At 37.0% G+C, this 20,549-nt stretch overlaps 1 protein-coding gene across 1 annotated transcript; it reads left to right on the top strand.

The window, feature by feature from the left end:
• The first annotated feature begins 12,532 nt into the window (after positions 1 to 12,532).
• Positions 12,533 to 12,946, top strand: LOC142177295 (uncharacterized). Its single transcript, XM_075245771.1, has one exon. It carries the CDS (start codon positions 12,533 to 12,535, stop codon positions 12,944 to 12,946), a length of 414 nt encoding a protein of 137 aa, XP_075101872.1.
• Positions 12,947 to 20,549: the final 7,603 nt, after the last annotated feature.

Raw genomic sequence — 20,549 nt, 5'->3', positions numbered from 1 at the left:
TAAATATTTGTCCATTGGACACTCTGAAAAGGTTAAACAAAGGTTTCCATGAAATATGTGTCGGAAGCATGAACGTGAAAGCTTTCGATGGGTCCCAAAGGGCCACGATCTGGGAAATCAAATCTTTGCTTGCAAATGGGGCCAACTTGGTTCGATGTCGAGTTTTAGGTGCTTGACATACCAGCCTCATATAATCTTCTATTGGGCCGGACATGTATCCATGCCGTTGGAGCCGTGCCTTCCACACTACATCAAGATATAAAATTCGAGTGGAATCGTCAGGAGGTGATCATTCACGGAGATGGGAGTAACCCCATTTACACCAGTCAAACTGTCCCGGCTATTGGACATAGAAGAAGGCTAGGAGGGGAAACCTATCATCACATTGAACGAGTCAATGCCATCGATAAGGATAAATGGTGGAGCAGTAAAATATAAAGCATATTGGCCTGGTCTGGATATGAACCCGACAAAGGATTGGGAAAGAACCTCCAAGGCATCACCAAACCAATACAGCTGAAAAATCATGGTACCACCTTTGGGCTCAGATGCTAGTACACATGGAAAGAATATAGAAATTGGTTGACTCCATGGCGTGGACCGTACTACCCTCTCGACCATCCAGTCCCATATTTGGAACAAGCTGATACAGTATGGGGGACTGCAGAAGAGAAAGCACTAGCTGGGTTGAAGAATTTGTTCTTGGAGGATGAGGACATGGACTGCAGTGCCATAATTGAGGAGGAGGAGGAGGAGGAAGAAGGCCTCACCATTTAGACTGTAAAGAAGGTGTGAGGCCCCGTGAAAAAATTTCCACCCTAAACCCAAAAGCTCGTAGTGGCAATTTAGGTACGCAGGTAAATCATAGTACAGCTTTTCATCCACAAACCGATGGTCAAGCAGAGCGGACTATTCATACGCTTGAAGACATGTTGCTCGCTTGTACTCTTGATTTCAAGGGTAGTTGGGATGACCATTTGCCACTCATAGAATTTTCTTACAATAACAGCTTCCACGCTAGTATCCAGATGGCACCATTCGAAGCACTGTATGGTAGGAGATGTAGGTCTCCTATTGGGTGGTTCGAGGTTGGAGAAGCGGAATTGATAGGGCCAGACCTCGTGCATCAGGCCATGGAGAAAGTCAAGATTATTAAGGAGAGATTGAAAACTGCTCAGAGTCGCCAAAAATCCTATTCGGATGTGCGTCGCAGAGATTTAGAGTTCAAAGAAGATGATTGGGTATTTCTGAAAGTTTCCCCTATGAAAGGCATCATGCTATTTGGAAAGAAAGGAAAATTGAGTCTGAGGTATGTCGGACCATAGAGAATCATTCAGAGGATTGGTCAGGTGGCATACAAGCTCGAACTGCCACCCGAAATATCATTAGTATACCCGGTCTTTCATGTGTCCATGTTGAGGAAGGTAGTGGGAGATCCGTCCACTATTGTGCCAGTTGAAACTATGGAGGTAAATGAAGGACTGTCATATGAAGAAGTTCCAGTTGCCATTCTTGATAGGCAGGTTCTGAAATTGAGAAATAAGGAAATTGCATCCGTGAAAGTATTATGGTGGAACCAGCAAGTTGAGGAAGCCACTTGGGAAGCCGAGGATGAAATGAAAGGAAGTATCCACATTTGTTTGAATAGTCATGTAATAGCTTTTATGCATTTAGCTCCTATGAACTCTTATCTTTAGACTTGATCTATGTAAAACTGTCCCTTTTTTGGTAAAAATGTTTCCTATACGGCCATGGTTGATGATTGAACAAGTTTTGTTACATTTATGAAATATGGTTATGATGTTAGGATATGTTCTGGGGCTCTCTGACAGGTGGATAAGGCCTAGATACAAAGGAAACTCTAGCGAAATTTTCGGAAATTCAGGGAGTTGACCAAATTTGGAGACTAATAGTATGTAAGCAGTAGGTTGCATCGAGATCACTAATAAGCGAACCTTGATCCTCATTCAAGGACGAATGATCTTAAGTGGGGGAGGATGTGAGGCCCCGTGAAAAAATTTCCACCCAAAACCCAAAAGCTCGTCGTGGCAATTAGGATCATGTGTTAGAGATGCGTAACGGTTCGGACCTTTTTGGACTGATCTATGCTATAAAAAGTCACGAAATAATGTTTTCCAGAAAATGCGATTCTACGTCGAGAATGCGGTCACATATCAGGTATGCGAACCGCATAATCGCCGCAAAGTGAGTCAGTGTGTTGGTAAAATTTGAGGTTAAATATGCGGTCCATTATGCGATCGCATAACCGATATGCAGACCGTATAGTCGTCGCATAATTTCCTTGGGATTTTGTAAGGAGCAGTTCTGCAGTGCATTATGTGACCACAGAACGGGTATGCGGACCGCATTTCAGCCGCATACCCAGACAGAATGTTCAGATTTTGGGAACACTTTTGCGGTCCACTATGCGAGCTACATTTCCACTTTGCGATCGCAGACCTGACTCGGGGCTCCAATTTTCTAAATTTTAAACTCGACCCCTTATCGATATATTCGGTATTATAGCTCATTTTGAGCATATTTTCCTGATGCTTTTAGAGAGAGAGAGGGTCTTAGAGAGGGAAGTGCTTCCCATCAAATTACTCCATGAAACCTTGCCAAATCTTTGAAGATAATCAAGTGAGGGCACTTAAATCTTCATCCCAAGAGGTAAGACTTTATTACCTCAGCTCTTATTCCTATGCTTAGCAATAAGAGATCACAAGTGAAGTAATTCATGGGTATAAGAATGAATTTCTTGCATGTATATCACACCATAGAATATTGGGAGGTAGTGAACTAAAAAGGAAAGCAATTGGGCTATAAAATGATAGAAATTTCTCTCAAAAGGGCCTAAGATCACAATGCACCTTTAGTGTTTGATAGTATGCTCAAAACAAGCTAGAATCTCAATCTCGTCTCTAATTCTTGATTTAATTTGTAATTCTTACACAATAGATCGAAGTGCTAAAAGTTCCAGAATTTTGTAAGGAATAAGGAAAGCTTTATTGAGGTATGTATGGTTAAAACCCCGTCTTTTAGAAATTGAGCTTCATCGGTGTTTGTGTGGGCATGGCAAGGTTAAAGTTGAATTGTTGCATTACTTATTGTTTTACATGAGTTGGTGTTGTAACCCTATGTGTGTGAAAAATGTGTCCCAACCTAATCAACGTGCTATCTTGACAGCTTGAAAGGGGCAAAGGTATGAATTATGTATTGGAAATGTTTAGACCTTAAATTGAGATTGCAGCTGAATATATTGTGCTATCTCCATGAAATCTTATCTATGTTTACAATTTAAATTGCTCTTGTGTGCACCTACTGTCCTAACTGGCAAAGCTAATAGTGAAAATTGGGAACGATGTAAAATGTGACCTAGTGCCAAGAATGATTTGATAAGTCATGGCCCCAAGTGCCTATGAAATGATATATGAGAAATGAATTGATTTATGAGAAGGGAACAATGCCTTGATGAGGTGACCTAGCCGTTCGGGTCAAGATCAGACTCCGCTCAAGATAGCGGCAGTATTGGAAAGGTATTGTGAATGAATTCCGGGAAAGAAGGAAAATGAGATTGTGATTGAAGCATATGTCTCAAATGAGGCAACCTAGCCAATCGGGTCGAGATCGGACTCCGCTCAAGATAGCGGTGGTATTGTGAACAAATAATCAATAATGTAAAATGCCCCAAACTAAAAGCTATGGGAAAATGATGTGAAAGTTGTATGATTCTTTTATTTGATAATGTGGTGATCGTTTAATGTTTTGAGTTATACTTGTGACTTCTTATTCTTGTATGAAAGTTCTTTCTAATTTGATGGTGTTTAGTTATACATACTAGTGCTATTCGATGGCACTAACGTCCCTTTTGTCAGGGGCGCTACATTTTTTTAAAATGAATATAGGTGGCTCCATAGCGGATAGTGCCGATCATGTGTAGCAGAGCATCCTCTTCTCAAACTCTTGGTAAGCCCCTTCCTCTTTCAAGGGGTTTTGTGACATGCCTTTTGTTATAGATGTCTCTTTTAAGGTATAGTCGGGGCCTTGTCGCCGGCGTTGTTATCGCTGTCTTGGGTATCCTTAGAGGCTCCGTTGACATATGTGTGGGTTATGTATGGGCATTGGATGGGTCTACGAACTATGATGTAATTCAAATTATTGTTTTGCTAAAGTGTAATCGTATGTAATCTTGGGAACTTAATTACGGATTAATGTTGTGATTTAAAATGAACTAACTTTGTAGAATGCACTATCTTTCCTTGTCTAAGCAAATGAATGAAAGTATGGTTTCCTTATTCGTATCGAGTTGGGTAGGAAGTTTTTGATAAGGCTTGCTCTGTTGGGTTTACTCGATTGAGCACCGGTCGCGCCTCCCAAGGTTGGGGCGTGACAGAAGGGAGCTATTCTCATAAATTGGATCGCTACACCATCCCGAGCCTGCCGAGTCCCCGTCATTATTATTACTTTTCTTGATGAACCCGTGACTGTGACATGTAATGGGGCAACGCATCATGAGAATAGTGATTCAGATGAAGAAGATGAGATACCCGAGGAAATTGTCAGGGAGGTTGAAAACTTTGAGAATAAGCCTAAGTCCAATCTGGACGAGACCAAAGCAGTAAATTTGGGAGACGTCGAGACCGTCAAGGAGGCTCGCATTAGCATTCACTTGTTACCAATAGAGAAGGAAGAGTAAATTCGCTTCCTAAAAGAGTATGAGGATATTTTCGCATGGTCGTATGGTGACATGACCGGTTTGAGTACATCCATAGTGGCTCACAAGCTGCCTACCAATCTCATGTGCCCGCCAGTAAAACAGAAACTCAGAAAGTTCAAACTAGACATGAGCTTGAAAATCAAGGAGAAAGTTACCAAGCAGATCAAAGCCAAAGTTCTCAGGGTGGTTGAGTACCCAGTCTGGTTAGCTAACATTGTCCCAGTTCCGAAGAAGGATGGGAAGGTCAGAGTATGTGTTGACTATCGGGATTTAAATAGAACAAGTCCGAAGGACAACTTCCCACTACCAAATATACATATTCTGATTGATAATTGCGCCAAGAATGAACTCCAATCCTTTGTAGATTGCTTCGCGGGTTATCACCAGATGTGGATGGATGAAGAAAATAAAGAGAAGACAACTTTTATTACATCTTGGGGTGTATACTGTTACAAGATGATGCCATTTGGTCTGAAGAATGCTGGGGTCACTTACATGAGAGCCATGACAACTATCTTCCATGACATGATCCACAAAGAAATAGAGGTGTATGTGGATGATGTCATTATCAAATCCAAGAGGGATACAGATCACAGAGCGAACCTGAGAAAGTTCTTTGACAGGCTAAGGAGGTACAATTTGAAACTAAATCCTGCAAAGTGTGCCTTTAGGGTTCCCGCAGGAAAATTATTGGTATTCGTCGTCAGTCGTCGAGGGATCGAGCTGGATCCATCTAAAGTCAAGGTATTCAGGAGTTACCACCACCTAAGAGCAAAAAGGAGGTGATGAGCTTCCTAGGACGCCTCAACTATATATGTCGCTTCGTAGCACAATCCACAGTTATATGTGAACCCATCTTCAAGATGCTGAAGAAGGATGCCGAAACAAGCTGGACAGAGGATTGTCAGAAAGCTTTTGACAAGATTAAGGAGTACATGTCCACACCACCCATTCTGGTCTCGCCAGAACTAGGATGAACTTTGCTACTCTATCTATCTGTATTGGATGGAGCCTTCGGATGTGTTTTGGGACAACATGACGAGACATGAAGAAAGGAGCAAGCCATATATTACTTGAGTAAGAAGTTCACACCTTATGAAGCATGGTACTCTCTGCTTAAATGCACTTGTTGTGCTCTGACTTGGGCAGCTCAAAAATTGAGGCACTACTTCTGTGCCTACACTACATACCTCATATCCAAGATGGACCCTCTAAAGTACATATTCCAGAAACCCATGCCGGCTGGAAAGTTGGCCAAGTGGTTGATACTGTTAAGTGAGTTTGATATCGTCTACGTAACTCAAACGGCGGTCAAAGGGCAAGCATTGGCAGATCACCTCGTTGAAAATCCGATGGGAGAAGCATACAAACTTTTGAAGACATATTTTCCTGATAAAGAAGTATTATTTATAGGAGAAGACATTATCGAAGCATACGAAGGTTGGAGGATGTTCTTTGATGGAACTACGAATTTTAGAGGAGTGGGCATTGGAGCAGTTTTGGTATCAGAAACAGGTCAACATTATCTGGTATCTGCTAAACTCAGATTTCTCTGCACCAACAACATAGCTGAGTATGAAGCTTGCATACTAGGTCTCAACGTGGCAATCGACATGAACATTCAGGAGTTGTTGGTGATCGGTAATTTAGATTTACTCGTGCATCAGGTATAAGGAGAGTGGGCTACTAAGAATTCCAAGATATTGTCATACCTGCACCATGTGTAGGAATTGAGAAAGAGGTTCAGAAGATAGAATTCCGACATGTGCCCAGAATTCAGAATGAGTTTGCCGATGCATTGGCCACCTTGTCATGTATGATACAACTTCCAAATAAGAATTATATTGATCTCATTCCGGTGAGGATCTATAATCAGCCGGCATATTGTGCTTATGTTGAAGAAGAAACAGATGGAAAGCCTTGGTTCCATGACATCAAGGAATATTTGTCAAAGGGAGAATATCCGGAGCATGCAAACCACAATCAGAAGCGCACACTCCGGAGATTGTCCAATCACTTCTTCCACAGCAGAGGAAACTTGTATAGGAGAACTCCTGATTTGGGTTTGCTAAGATGTGTCGACACAAAGGAAGCTTCTAAGCTACTTGATGATGTACATGCCGGGACTTGTGGCCCGCACATGAATGGTTTTATCTTGGTTAAGAAGATACCTAGGGACGGTTACTTTTGGATGACCATGGAGACAGAATGCATCTAGTATGTTCGCAGATGCTTTCAATGCCAGGTGCATGCCGACATGATAAAGGTGCCGCCAAACGAGCTCAATGCAATAAGCTCACCTTGGCCATTCGCCGCTTGGGGAATGGATGCTATTGGTCCGATTGAGCCCACTGCTTCAATTGGACACATGTTTATTCTGGTAGCCATTGATAACTTCACAAAATGGGTAGAGAGAGCGTCCTACAAAGCTGTATCCAAGAAAGTCATCGCAGATTTTGTCAAAGATCGAATTGTTTGCCGATTCGGTGTTCCCAAATCCATTGTCACTGATAATGCCGCCAATCTCAATAGTGATCTGATTAAAGCTATGTGTGAAACTTTCAAAATCAAGCACAAGAATTCCACAGCTTACAGACCTCAAATGAATGGAGCTGTAGAAGCCGCCAACAAAAACATCAAGAAGATACTAAGGAAAATAGTAGAGAACTACAAAAAATGGCATGAGAAGATACCTTTTGCTTTATTGGGATACCGCACTACAGTTCGCACATCAACCGGGGTAACTCCCTACATGCTGGTTTATGGTACCGAGGCCGTCATCCCAGCCGAGGTAGAGATTACTTCTTTAAGAGTCATACGGGAAGTTTAACTCAGTAATGCAGAGTGGATAAGAAGCCGCTATGAATAATTGGCCCTTATAGATAGAAAGAGGATAACCGCAGTGTGTCACGGCCAACTTTATCAGAACAGAATGTCTAGAGCTTTCAACAAAAGGGTCAAACCGAGGCAGTTTGCACCAGGTCAGTTGGTGCTGAAGAAGATCTTCCCACATCAAGATGAAGCCAAAGGGAGATTCTCTCCCAACTGGCAAGGTCCGTACATGGTTCACAGGGTGCTGACAGGGGGAGCACTCATACTTGCTGAAATGGATGGAGAAATCTGGCCAAAACCAACCAATTCAGACGTAGTCAAGAGATACTATGCTTAGATTATTTACATTTCCTCATCTGATGTAATTGAACTACGCTTGACCTGATTCCCATTTAAGAGGGGATACGTAGGCAGCCTTATGGGTTAGTTCATATCATAATAAAAATTTTATTTCACACAAGATCAGAAACTGGGGCAGAATTTTGAAGAGGGTTCTCAAAATTCCGGAGCAAGTCCAGCCAATGCCAACATGTGTCAGACGGTCAGTAATCAGTTAAGAAATTGGGCCAGAATTTTGAGAAGGATTCTCAATATTTCGAAGAAGGTTCAGCAAGATCCATTATCCGCAAACAGCCGAAGGTTCATCTACTAAACTGGGGCAGAATTTTGAGGAGGGTCCTCAAAATTCCGACATAAGAGAGCTGTAATGCCTTTGAGATATGTTACAGTCACTAGTTTATCTAAATGTATCAATATATTTTTGAAATAACTCTATTTTATCAACAATTGCATATTTTTCAAAAACTCTATTTCCATAATAGGCAGGTGTTACCCAGGGGAACTCGAAAGGGCTTTCAGGATGGAGCAAAGCAAGGCCAGCGAACCGAAGCACGAACCAACTTCCCCACACAAAACTTATAATTTTTCTTTGAATGTAGGAACATTTAACATAACGATAACACTCGCAAACATATATAGACAAAGCAAATTCACTATCCATCCGGCCATCAGACCTTGAATATATCTCCAGCTAAGACATACACTACTCTTATTTGCTACTCGCTCTTTGCATGGGACTAATCCCTGTCCCCCATATCTGCATGAGGCTAATCCTTGCCTCCATATCTACATGAGGCTAATCCTTGCCTCCATACTTGATGAGGCTAATCCTTGCCTCCCTACCTACATGAGGCTAATCTTTGCCTCTATATTTGCATGAGGCTAATCCTTGCCTCCATATTTTAAAATAGTCATTTAACATTTTGGCATAAATATCCTTCCTTAATGTAATGAAATGGTTTAAAATAGTCATTTAACATTTTAAAAATATAAAAGATTATTTTATGCATCAACAACGTAATTATGCATTGATAGGGCTAGTATTGAAAATATATACAAATTGGCTTTAAAAAATATAAATGCAATTATAAAAAATAAGATAAAATATTTATGCAATATTTTGGCATAAATATAGAATTTAGATGACCAAATCACCACAAAAATAATTTGAAGGATAATTATTGGAAATTTTTTGAGTAAAAGGGGGAGAAATAAATCAATTTGAAGCCTTTATAAATTATAGAAAAATTATAAAAAATGTGTATGCATGCTTATATATGCATATATGCTATTTTGAAAGTATATATATGTATTAAATATATATAGGGAAAAATTGGGTATCAACAACGAGTCCCCGCAAACTTTGACCTCGGTCATTTCTCTTCTCATTCCGTGCAAAGCTTCGCCCAGACTCGCTTCCTCTACGGTCTCCGTTGTATGGTTGATATTGATATCTATTCGTCCTTGGTTCTCGGTCGATATCCCTCTTGATTTTGTTAGGATAAACGGACCCAGAAGGAGTCCCCAGTTGGTCATCCTTGACCCTGACTTCAACTGATACCGATTATGTACATAGGCCCAAGTGACAGCTGGATACTAGATCAAATTTTGCTTCAATTGCTGTGAAGCTATGGAACTCCAGACGTTGAGGCCTTGAGTGAAAGCTTGAACAACCCAATCGTCGGTGACCGGTGGCAAATCCATTCATTCCGTTTGGAATCGAGATACGAATTCCCTTAGAATCTCGTTTTCTTTTTGCTTATCTTGAAAAGGTCCGACTTTCTTGTTGCAACCTCAATGGCTCTGATGTGCACCTTTACAAAAGAATCTGCAAGCATAGCAAACAAATCAATAGAATTAGGCGGTAAATGATGATACCATATCATGGCATCTTTTGATAGAGTTTCTCCGAATTTCTTTAGCAATACGGATTCAATTCGTCATCTTCCAAGTCATTTCCTTTGATGGTGCATGTATACGAGGTAAATGTTCATTTGGATCAGTCGTCCCGTTATACTTCGGAATCTTGGGCATATGGAACTTTTTGGGAATTGGCTTCGGGGCCGCACTTGGGTGGAAAGGTTTTAGTACGAACTTTTTAGAATATAGTCCTTTCAATATTGGTGGTTTCCCCCGGGATTTGGTCGACTATGGAGTTATAGGTTTCCACCTTCTTGTCATTTTCTTTGACTTATTTTTCCCCGTCTCGATTCGCTTCGTCAACTCTTCGATCATTTTTATCATAGCGGGATTGGTCTCCGATTCCTTCTTATTCGATTTTCTCGAAATCGATTCGACCCTGTGCACAACCTCTTGGGATGGCTCGAGGTCGACCCTGCTCGGCGTGTGGTTCTGGTTTTGGAGCTGAGTTATTGCTTTCTGCTGGGCCTGCAACATTTCGAAGATTACCCACTGGCTAATTCCGCCATCTTCACCACCATGTGCATTCTGAGTGGATGATCTGGTACCCTCACAAACGCTGCTTTCAAGATCGATGGCCACATTTCCATTGATAGTTATATGTGAGCTGACGTCGATTGGATCTACAGCCGGAACTCCATCGAGGCGAGTAGGGGGTGCAACATTTTCTGGTACAATGTTCTCATTCTCGTCGTGGTGGCTGAGATCATTGTCAATGTGTTGAGGTGCTGATTGAGTGTTTGACATCTTCTAATCCTGAAATCAAAGACACTTCAAAGAACAAGCGTAAAATAATGTGTGTTACGAAAATTTGTACTAGGCAATCACTATTATCCTTAGCCTCACGGTGGGCGCCAAACTGTTTACCCTAAAAATGGATAATAATTGAATTTATACTGTGGTTTTAAGGACACGTGATTTACTTAGCACAAGTTGATAGAAAACGTAAATTGGAAATGAAATTAACTGCGAATATGAATAAAGCAAACCAAATAAAATGTATAGCTTTAATCCTTGAGCCAGGCTGCCCTCGAATCAAATGAATATTCCGCCAGAAAGTAAGAACACAGTGACAAAGTATTGAGATCTTAAGAAAGACAACAACAACAACAACAACAACAACAACAACAACAACAACAACAACAACAACAACATCCCAGTATAATCCCACAAGTGGGGTTTGGGGAGGGTAATATGTACGCAGACCTTACCCCTACCCCGAGGGGCAGAGAGGTTGTTTCCAGGAGACCCTCGGCTCAAGAGAGCAACAAGATACAATATATTAATACTATCAATAGGCTCATAATAAAACATATAATACATAACATAAAATAAAAATAATAACAATATAAGAAATATAGGAAATACGAAAATGATGGAGAAAGAGAGAATGTATATTGCTTTTGTGACGTGAATGTGATGATCACAAAATGATTAGAACCCCCTTTATATAGTAGGGGAATTCTACTTAAGGTACAACTCTAAATACGGAAGAAAATCTCATGATTGGCTAAACAACCGGTCTTGACTTGATACATGCCGAGATTCTCGCCACGATCCTTGGCCGATCACGGATAGCTCGATTTTTTGTTATTTGACTTAGCAGTCTTCCTTCGATCTCCATCTTATTCGGTCTCGATCTTGGTTGACCTCGATCTTAATCGACCTCGAGGTCTCGAGCTTAATCGGTTTCAGGGCCTCGACAACTTAACCCCGCGCTATAGTTTGATATAAATCGAAACCAAACCTTGACCTATCATGCTCCAGCCTCGATCAGTCGAACAAAAAAAACAAGTTCGGTTTTGACTGTATACAATCTGTCTGTTTGAAAAAGGAAAAAACTAAAACAAATACTAGTATAGTTGAAGAATTTCAATTTGGCACACGTTACCTGTAAAACGAATGGATATTCAGCAACAAATTGACCCTTCAATTCTCCAAAATAATTGTTTATAGTGGAACAATAGTTGCTGATAATGGTGCTAGAAAACAAAAGTTTTCACTAGTGAGGGTAATGGTCAAATCCTGGCTCCGCTACTGGTAATAGGAGTAGCAATAAGGATAATACATAGATATTTTAATAATTTTTCTCCATATAAATATATTTAATATATATATATATATATTTGACATACTATACATTTGATTTGTAAAGGAAGTAAAAAAGTTCTAAAATTCTATGTAGAGTTTGCAAAAAATATCTTGCAATATATATATATATATATTTGACATACTATACATTTGATTTGTAAAGGAAGTAAAAAAGTTCTAAAATTCTATGTAGAGTTTGCAAAAAATATCTTGCAAAAATGGCTTGGGCTTAGCAACCAATTTCGACTAGTAGAAGTCTCTATATCTTCAAGCCAAATTAAATATGTCTTTCTTCCAGAGGGTCAATTTGTTTTGACTATCAAACTTCTAGACGTATTCTTTCTAATAATTTCCTCGTGTTTTATATATTCTCTCTTCATTGGAGTGCTTGACTTTCTTCTTTTTTGCCTTCTCTAGTAGTTTTCTTTGAAAGTTATCTTTGACTCGTAGTTTGACCATAATATGTCAATTTAATACCTTTGATTTTCCAGGGAATTTCGGAACACCTTCCTCTAATTTCTTGTTTTACGTATTCTTCCCTAATATAAATAGTAATCTTTTTTGGCCTAAAACAAATATCATAACTCAATAATTAGCTCTCTCGTAAACATAAACAAAAGCAGATATAGAGAGATGGATTTGGTTCAAAGCATATTTAGTGGTGGCTTAATTAAGAGACAGTGGAGAAGAAGAAGATACCAACGTCTACATGGTACAGGAAGGAAGAACATGAAGGTCACTAAGTTTGGTAAAGCAAATGGAAATAGCAAAAGAATATGGAGAATTAAAGCAATTCCAAAGTTGAAATTGAAGATTCTTTCACCATTGAAGTTATGGAACAAGTTCAAGAATGCTTACATGAACATGATGATTAAGTTGGCTGGAAATGTAAACTCATTGAACAATGGGAATGTGTTTGGTGCGAAAAGAATTCCAAAGGCAAGAGAAGCTAAATTGGGTTATACAAATACTGAGTTTGAGAATAGACTTATATATGAGATTTACAAGTCAATGGTTCCTTCCATGGAACTGTATCCAAATCTATAGCGACGCTGTGTTTCTTATTTCTTCTAATGATCAGCCTCTAGTTTAAAGATTGCTAGGGGTTTGATTATATATATATATATATATATATATGCATTCATTTTTTCGTTTATTTTGTAACAAAAGCTTGTCTGTGCAACCAGACATAGCTTGAATATTCTTTGTGTTTAACTCTTGAATCATGATATGATCAAAAAGTTAATATTGTTTGTTTACTTTTTGTTTTTGTGTAACAAGCTATCCTGAAAGTTAGTTAATTCTTTTTAAATGTATACATATTATCATTATTGAGGTTACCTGAAGCTTCAGGTACATGAGGACCAAATTTGATATTTTAATATCAAAAGTTTAAGAAACTACAAAATCATATGTATTTGATATTTCAGATCAAAGATATAGATTAAGGTAAAGACCAAATTTTTAGTTGGAGAGAAATAACAGGAATTAATGTGATTTGACCAATTGTTATGTAGTAGAAGAAATCAAATTCTCTTACATGAATCCAACTAGTAAAATTAAGGAATTTTTATATTCTTATACACTGTATAAAACTATATTACCCTCCCTAATCAAGTTTTACTATAATTATATTTTATATACCCAATTACTACCATTTATGTACATTTTAAGGGAATTAATGATAATAATTAGTGTCCTAAAATTACTCTAACATATATTCCACTCCCCCACGTTTCTCTCTCTACATCCTACCCCCTCCCCCACGTATCTTGCACAAGAGAGCAGTAATTTCACCATTGACAACCATTAAAAAGCTTTGAATTCGAATTTGGGTTTTCAAAAAATATTGTTTGTTTGAATTAGATGTTGTTGCAAAGAATTGAGAATTCTCTTTACGTCTCTCTCTATCTCTCAATCCCAAACTTTAGTAATGTAAAGCAAAGAAAAAGAGAGCAACAATTCCACCATTGATAGCCATTAAAAAATTTTGAAGCTTTGAATTCAAATTTGAGTTTTCAAAAATCATTATTTGTTTGGATTAGGTGTTGTTGCAAATAATTGGGAATATGGTTTGGAGTTTATATCTCAATTTTGAGGGGTTTTGGTGAAGATTAGATTTGGTTTTGGCTGAATTTCAGATTGAAACTCGAAGAAGAAGAAGAAGAAGAAGAAGAAGAAGAAGAAGAAGAAGACATGACATACATTATACTGCAGAAATTGTAGTAAAATTGTAGAAAAATTGTATTTTGTTGTTTATTTTTTTTTTATTCATTTAACTATTGTATGAAAGTTGAATAACATTGTATAAAAATTATATTTAAGTTGTATGATATTGTAGTTGTATATAACTGAGTAGAAATAATGTATGAAAATTGTAGATAAGTTGTATATAAGTTGTATAATATATAATTAGTTATATGAAATTTGTTTTTATTATGTATAAATCAGATACAAAATATACAAAAGATATATTGTATAAAATTTGTATTTAAGTTGTAAGTTATTGTAGTTGTATTTAACTGGGTAAAAATAATGTGTGAATGTTGTAGATAAATTGTATAATATATAATTAGTTGTATGCAATTTGTTTTAACTATGTATAAATCAGATACAAAATATACAAAAGACATATTGTATAAAAAAAATTATTTATGTGTATGATATTGTAGTTGTATTATCCTCAGCTAAATCTATTATCTTTTGGACACCTTTTTATGGCCTTTCAGAAAGGAAAAAAAAAACAAAGAAATGTTGACTAATTATTAGCTAGGATTAGGAATCATGGGAAGGGGTCCTTTCATCATATTCATCATTCTTTTCAATCTTCCGTGTCCTTCTTTTTCACTTCCTTTGTGTAGTGATTTATGTAAGTTTCAGCATTTGCACTGTTCCATTACAAGTTTTGTCTTGAAAAACTTCTTATTTGCAGTTATCTATTCCAATAACTTCATGTGTTTACAGGGGCTCCTCTTCAGCAAAAGTCTCCTCTAACATTTTGTCCTTATAATGGAACTTCATGCTGCAATTCCACTGATGATAAACAACTTCAGGCCCAGTTCAATGCTATGAAAATTTCTGTTCGTGGATGTGCTTCTCTTGTAAAATCTGTCCTCTGTGCGGTAAGAGGATAGACTTTGTAATTCCTATAATTATTTTACAATATGAAGTTGTAACTGTATGAGGTTTAAATCCACCATTTTTGAATAAAGAACCTATATTATCACAACAATTAGTCCACACTAATATTAACTTTCTAATAAGAGAAAGTTAATATTGATAATGATTTTCCGTGTTGAACTTTGAATATTTTCTAAGTGCATACGAATGGCATCAATGCAATAAAATGGCAAAAAGAAAAATGGGTAACAGATCTGGTGCAGTGCGGTGATTGAGGAGATGTTTTTGAATGAGGAAATGAGTGATGACTGATGAGTCCTAAACTAAAGAAACAACTTTATTGTTAGTAGCAGAAAAAAATCTTTCTTAGTGGAGATGGAGGCTCAAGATCAACGTAACTGGGAAGATCCAGAGAGTGTGGCTATTTTAAATGTGATGTCCGAAAGAGAAGATGAGAAAAAAAAAAAGGAAAAGGGTGTAAGTACATCCTTTATCGAAGACACAAATAATGGATTACGAGCCTTTTAAGGTGGATTGTACATATTTTGTAAACAAAATTTATTTATGCCGGATAATTAGCTAAACATAGACATTAAGGGTAATAAAGTTTCCAATAGTGTATAGCTATGAAAAAATTCATAAAATTAAACTTGGAGACTTTAGTTTCAGAATCTCGATTGGGTAATAATCAGGCCTTAGCTTAACTTTTTGACCGAGTACGAGCCCATTTGGCTAAGCTGCCAAAATTGCTTATTTTGAAAAGTATTTTTTTTTTTTCAAAAGTACCTTTTCTTAAAGTATTTTAAAAAAAAGTTTGTGTTTGGCCAATTCATTTAAGAAGTACTTTTTGCAACATTTGGTAAACAAATTGTGTTTGACCAATTATTCTAAAAAGTGCTTTTGAGTGTCAAAATACCAAAAATCAAGGTCTTATAATTATTTTAAAGAGAAAAATGAACTTAAATATTTAACATAAGAGACTTTTATTTTTTTTATTTTATTTAGTTAAAATATGAAACATAAAGTAAATATACATATTAAAGATTTAAATCAATATAACATATATAATTATACCAAAGCATATAATATTATCTAGTATAATTACTTATTGTCATTATTTAGTATGAATTAGAAGTCTATTCCACAAATTACTATATATTGATAATCCACCATGAAGTGATAAACAAAGTCACTCACATATGATCATATTTCTCATCAATTTCATCTCTAATTCTATCACACAACGCCTCCATATTAGTAGAAGACTTGCCTAGCATTTCTAAAGGAATACTAGAAGGCCCATCTCATTCCTCAATTTCTGCAGTAATATCTTTATTAGAAAAATAATTGAATTCCTTATTGGTAGAAGAATATCGTCGAATGAAATTATGTATAGTCATGGTAGTTGTAACAAAATAATTTTGATTGTCAAACTTGAAAGATGGTATTGAGCATAAAATAGAAATATTTTTAAATATAAAAAAAATTATTATTTTCGTAAAAAAATAGTTAAGTATATTTAAATTCAACTTCAAAAATAGTAACTATTATATTTTTAAAATTTAAATTAAAAAATAAATTAATTATTACCTAACCTAGCTAGCTTTGCCTTAAATTGTCAAGTGACTTATTGTGTGACTGTCACTTGGTTTAATATGAAGGCTTTTTCTTCTTCTTGTAATAAATCTAGATTATGTGATACAATTATAAATTTATTACCTATTTGTAGGTATTTTTCACAAATTAAATTTGTTAACTATTTTTAAGATTCGAGAATTAATAGCCTATAATAGAAGAAATTATAAAAGATTATTTGTAGGAAGAGAATTGATAATCCAAACAAGGACACAGATACTTTGCTCTAGTGTGAAAAAAGAAGAAGATTATTTGAAAAGTTACAAGACAATACACAGAAAAAATTAAAAATAAAAAGTCAAAAAAGAATTTGAAAAGTTACAACATATCCATATATATGATATCTCTAATTTTAAAAGAATGATAGAAAAGTAAACAAAAAAAAGCTTAAATTAGTAAGGGATAATTTGAAAAATATAAATTTATGGTGAGGATAGTTTTGTCTTGAATAAATTAATTTTCTGCTTCTGCTTCTGCTTTTGGGAAGAAGCACAATTCTGCTTCTTCCCAAAAGCAGAAAAACTGCTTCTGTTGTTGGCCAAAAGTACTTCTACGTCTTGGTCAAACAGCTTATTTTTTTAAAAAGTACTTTTTTGGAGAGAAAAATTACTTTTGACCTCCCAAAAACTTGACAGGCTCTAAATCTAAAAAAAATACTCCCTCCATTTCAAATTAGATGATATAGTTTAACTTGACACAAAATTTAAGAAAAAAAAGACTTTTGAAATATGTGGGTAAAAGCTTTGTGGGACCATGACATTTTTGTGGCTATAAAAATTTATTATTAAGGGTAAAGTATGTAAATTAAAAAGTTTAAAGTTAAATTATTTCCAAATATAGAAATGTGTCATTATTTTTTAAACATATTAATAAGGAAAGGATTTCATTTAAATAGAAATAAAAGGAGTTGTAAAAAGGAGAAACATCAATTTTCTTTTATTTTCTTATTGGGACAATTTGTTATTTGAATCAAAATTGAGGGGGCTTTTGCAGTTATACTTGATTTTGGGGTCACAATTGGAGCTATACTCACTTTACAAAAAAAAATTGTAAGCTTATCCATTTTACAATTGTGATGACCTTGTCATCACTTGTTTTAGAAATGAATTCCGTGTTCCGAGGCCTTAAAATCTCTTTTTGTCTCACCTTGATTTGCGTGCAGTCCGGACGTGTATCCGAAAAGCCATTATGTGAAAATTTGTGAAAAATAATGAATTTTGCATTTAAAATGAATTTAGGTTGACTTCGGTCAATATTTTGGGTAAACGGAACCGGACCTGTGATTTGACGGTCCCGGAGGGTCCGTAGGAAAATATGGGACTTGGGCGTATGCCCGAAATCAAATTTCGAGGTCCCAAGCCCGAGAAATAAATTTTTAAAGAAAAGTATTTTCTGGAATATATATGAGTTTTTGGAAGTGAAATATGTTTGGAATTTGATGGTATCGGGCCCGTTTTTGGTTCTGGAGCCCGGTACAGGTCTTATATGTGATTTAAGTCGAGCTTGTGAAATTTGGTAAGAAATGTAGGTCATATAACGTGATTCGAAACCTTAGTTGTAAAATTTGAAACTTTGAAAGTTCTTGATATCTTCCTTGATTTTGATGCTAAATTCATAGTTGTTGGTGTTATTTTGATTATTTAATTGCTCGAGCAAGTCCGTATGATATTTTTGGGTTAGTGTGCATGTTTTTTTGGAGCCACGAGGGTTCGGATGAGTTTTGGATAGGCCATAGAGTGAAATTTAGACTTAGGAATTGCTGGTATGTTGCAGGTCTGCAGGCTTCGCAAAGCTTGGCTCGCAAATGTGAGATCACAAATGCGAATAAAATATTGCAAATGCGAAAGAAGGCCTGAGCAGGCCTGATCGTAAATGCGATCATTTGGTCGCAAATGCGGAAGACCCAAGTCGCAAATACGCTGTCTGCCTCGCAAATGCGAACTCCTCAGAAATATGGGGTGGTCGCAAATGCGATAAAGTCTTCGCAAGTGCGAAGAGGACAGTCTTCTGAAGGGTTTGCATGGTCGCAATTGCGACATCTTCGACCTGCAAATTCATGACTTAGCCGAAAATCTTTCATTTTTCAAACCCTTTCAAAATATAAACTCTCTTGGATGATTTTCCAAAGAAAAGTTCTTCTTCAAATCGATTGTAAGTCATTTCGAACTCGTTTTCTTCAATCTTTAACATCTTTTCGCATGATTTCAACTCAAAAACAAGGATTTTCATGGGGGAAATTGGGTGTTTTGGGTAGAACCTAGGTTTTTCAAATTTTGGGGATTTGGACCTCGATTTGAGGTCCGATTTCAAAACAAATTATATATTTGGGTTCGTGGGGGAATGGTTAATCGGATTTTGGTTCGAACCTCGGGTTTTGACCATGTGGGCCCAGGGGCAATTTTTGACTCTTTGGAAAAAACTTTAGAAAACCTATTTTCATGCATTAAAATTGATTCATTAAGCATTTATTGATATAGTTAAGTAACTTGTGGCTAGATACGAGCGAATTGGTGGTAGAATCAAGAGGTAAAGCGATAGTTGAGGCTTGAATTGTGTTCGTGGCATCGAGGTAAGTGTTTGGTCTAACCTTAGCTTGAGGTATTAGGGGTCGTGTCCTATTTGCTATGTGTTAATTGTTGAGTATGACGTATAGGCATGGTGACGAGTATCTATACGTTGGTATCAAGCATGCCCGTGAGTCTTATATTATGATTAGTGTGACTCCGTTTGTGTTGTTCATGCTTTATGTGATGATTTCTATTGTTGAGTAAGGCTTGTGGAAGTAATATTGGTATTTAAACATTGAAGAGCGTTGGCTCAAGTTGTAAAGTGATTGGTGGAAGTATAATTGGAAATTGAACCTTATAGAGTATTGGCTCAAATTGTGAATTGAGTTGTGAAGTAAATGTGAAAAAGAAAAGAGGATGATGAAATTGTCTTCCTTGCCGGGATGATTGTTGTTTAATGTTGTCTCCCTTACCGGGATGCTATTGTTGATATTGTTCCCTTGCCGGGATTTAATTTGTAAATTTGTTAATTCCCTTGCCCTTATTGCTTTGTGATTGTTGTTTGGGTGAGGAAGAGTGTTAAAGCACGAAGGGTGATGCCGCGTATTGTTTTGGTGAGAGAGTGTTAAAGCACCAAGGGTGATGCCGTATATGATTTTGTGAGGAAGAGTGTAAAAGCACGAAGGGTAATGTCGTGCCGCATGATGTGTCATTCCGTGCCGATTATATTAATTTTTATGGTGAGGACGAGAGTAAAAACACGAAGGGTGATGCCATACAGATTATATTGACTCTTATGGTGAGGACGAGAGTAAAAGCACGAAGGGTGATGCCGTACACTTGTTTGATTTCTGATTCTTGTTGATAATTGAGTTATGGTGTTCCTTATATTTACCTGATGTTCTTATGTTATTAATTGATGTTTCCCCGCAGCATGTTTCCCCCTCCCATCCTTAATTATACATTCCTGCTTTAATTTTTCGCGGTATATGATTTAACTGCACAAGTTTATTTGGTAGTTTGGTCTTAGCCTCGTCACTACTTCGCCGAGGTTAGGCTAGGTACTTACCAGCACATGGGGTCGGTTGTGTTGATACTATACTCTGCACTGTGTGCAGATCCCGGTGCAGCAGCTTTTGGACCTTAACTTTGGGGTTGCTGCCTTCCGTCCATTCGGAGATCCGAAGTAGTTCTGCAGGCGTCCGCAGGCTTTGGCATTTCCTTCTATCCTTTTATTTTGTTTCTTTTGTGTATTTCAGAGACAGTATTGTAATAACTCTTTCAGACCTTTATTTGTAGTATTCCTAGACAGTCTATGAAATTGTGACACTAGTCTTGGGTAGTTTATGTATGGATTGGTATTGGCATCTTTAGTAATATATCACGTT

Source organism: Nicotiana tabacum, chromosome 3 (assembly GCF_000715075.1).
Source record: "Nicotiana tabacum cultivar K326 chromosome 3, ASM71507v2, whole genome shotgun sequence".
Taxonomy (NCBI): Eukaryota; Viridiplantae; Streptophyta; class Magnoliopsida; order Solanales; family Solanaceae; genus Nicotiana; species Nicotiana tabacum.
The sequence above is the reverse complement of the archived record's forward strand: the minus strand, read 5'-3'. Positions and strand labels throughout refer to the sequence as shown.

What these genes read in the sequence shown, in the direction of transcription:
- LOC142177295 (XM_075245771.1), top strand. Translation starts at nt 12,533, where the DNA reads ATGGATTTGGTTCAAAGCATATTTAGTGGTGGCTTAATTAAGAGACAG.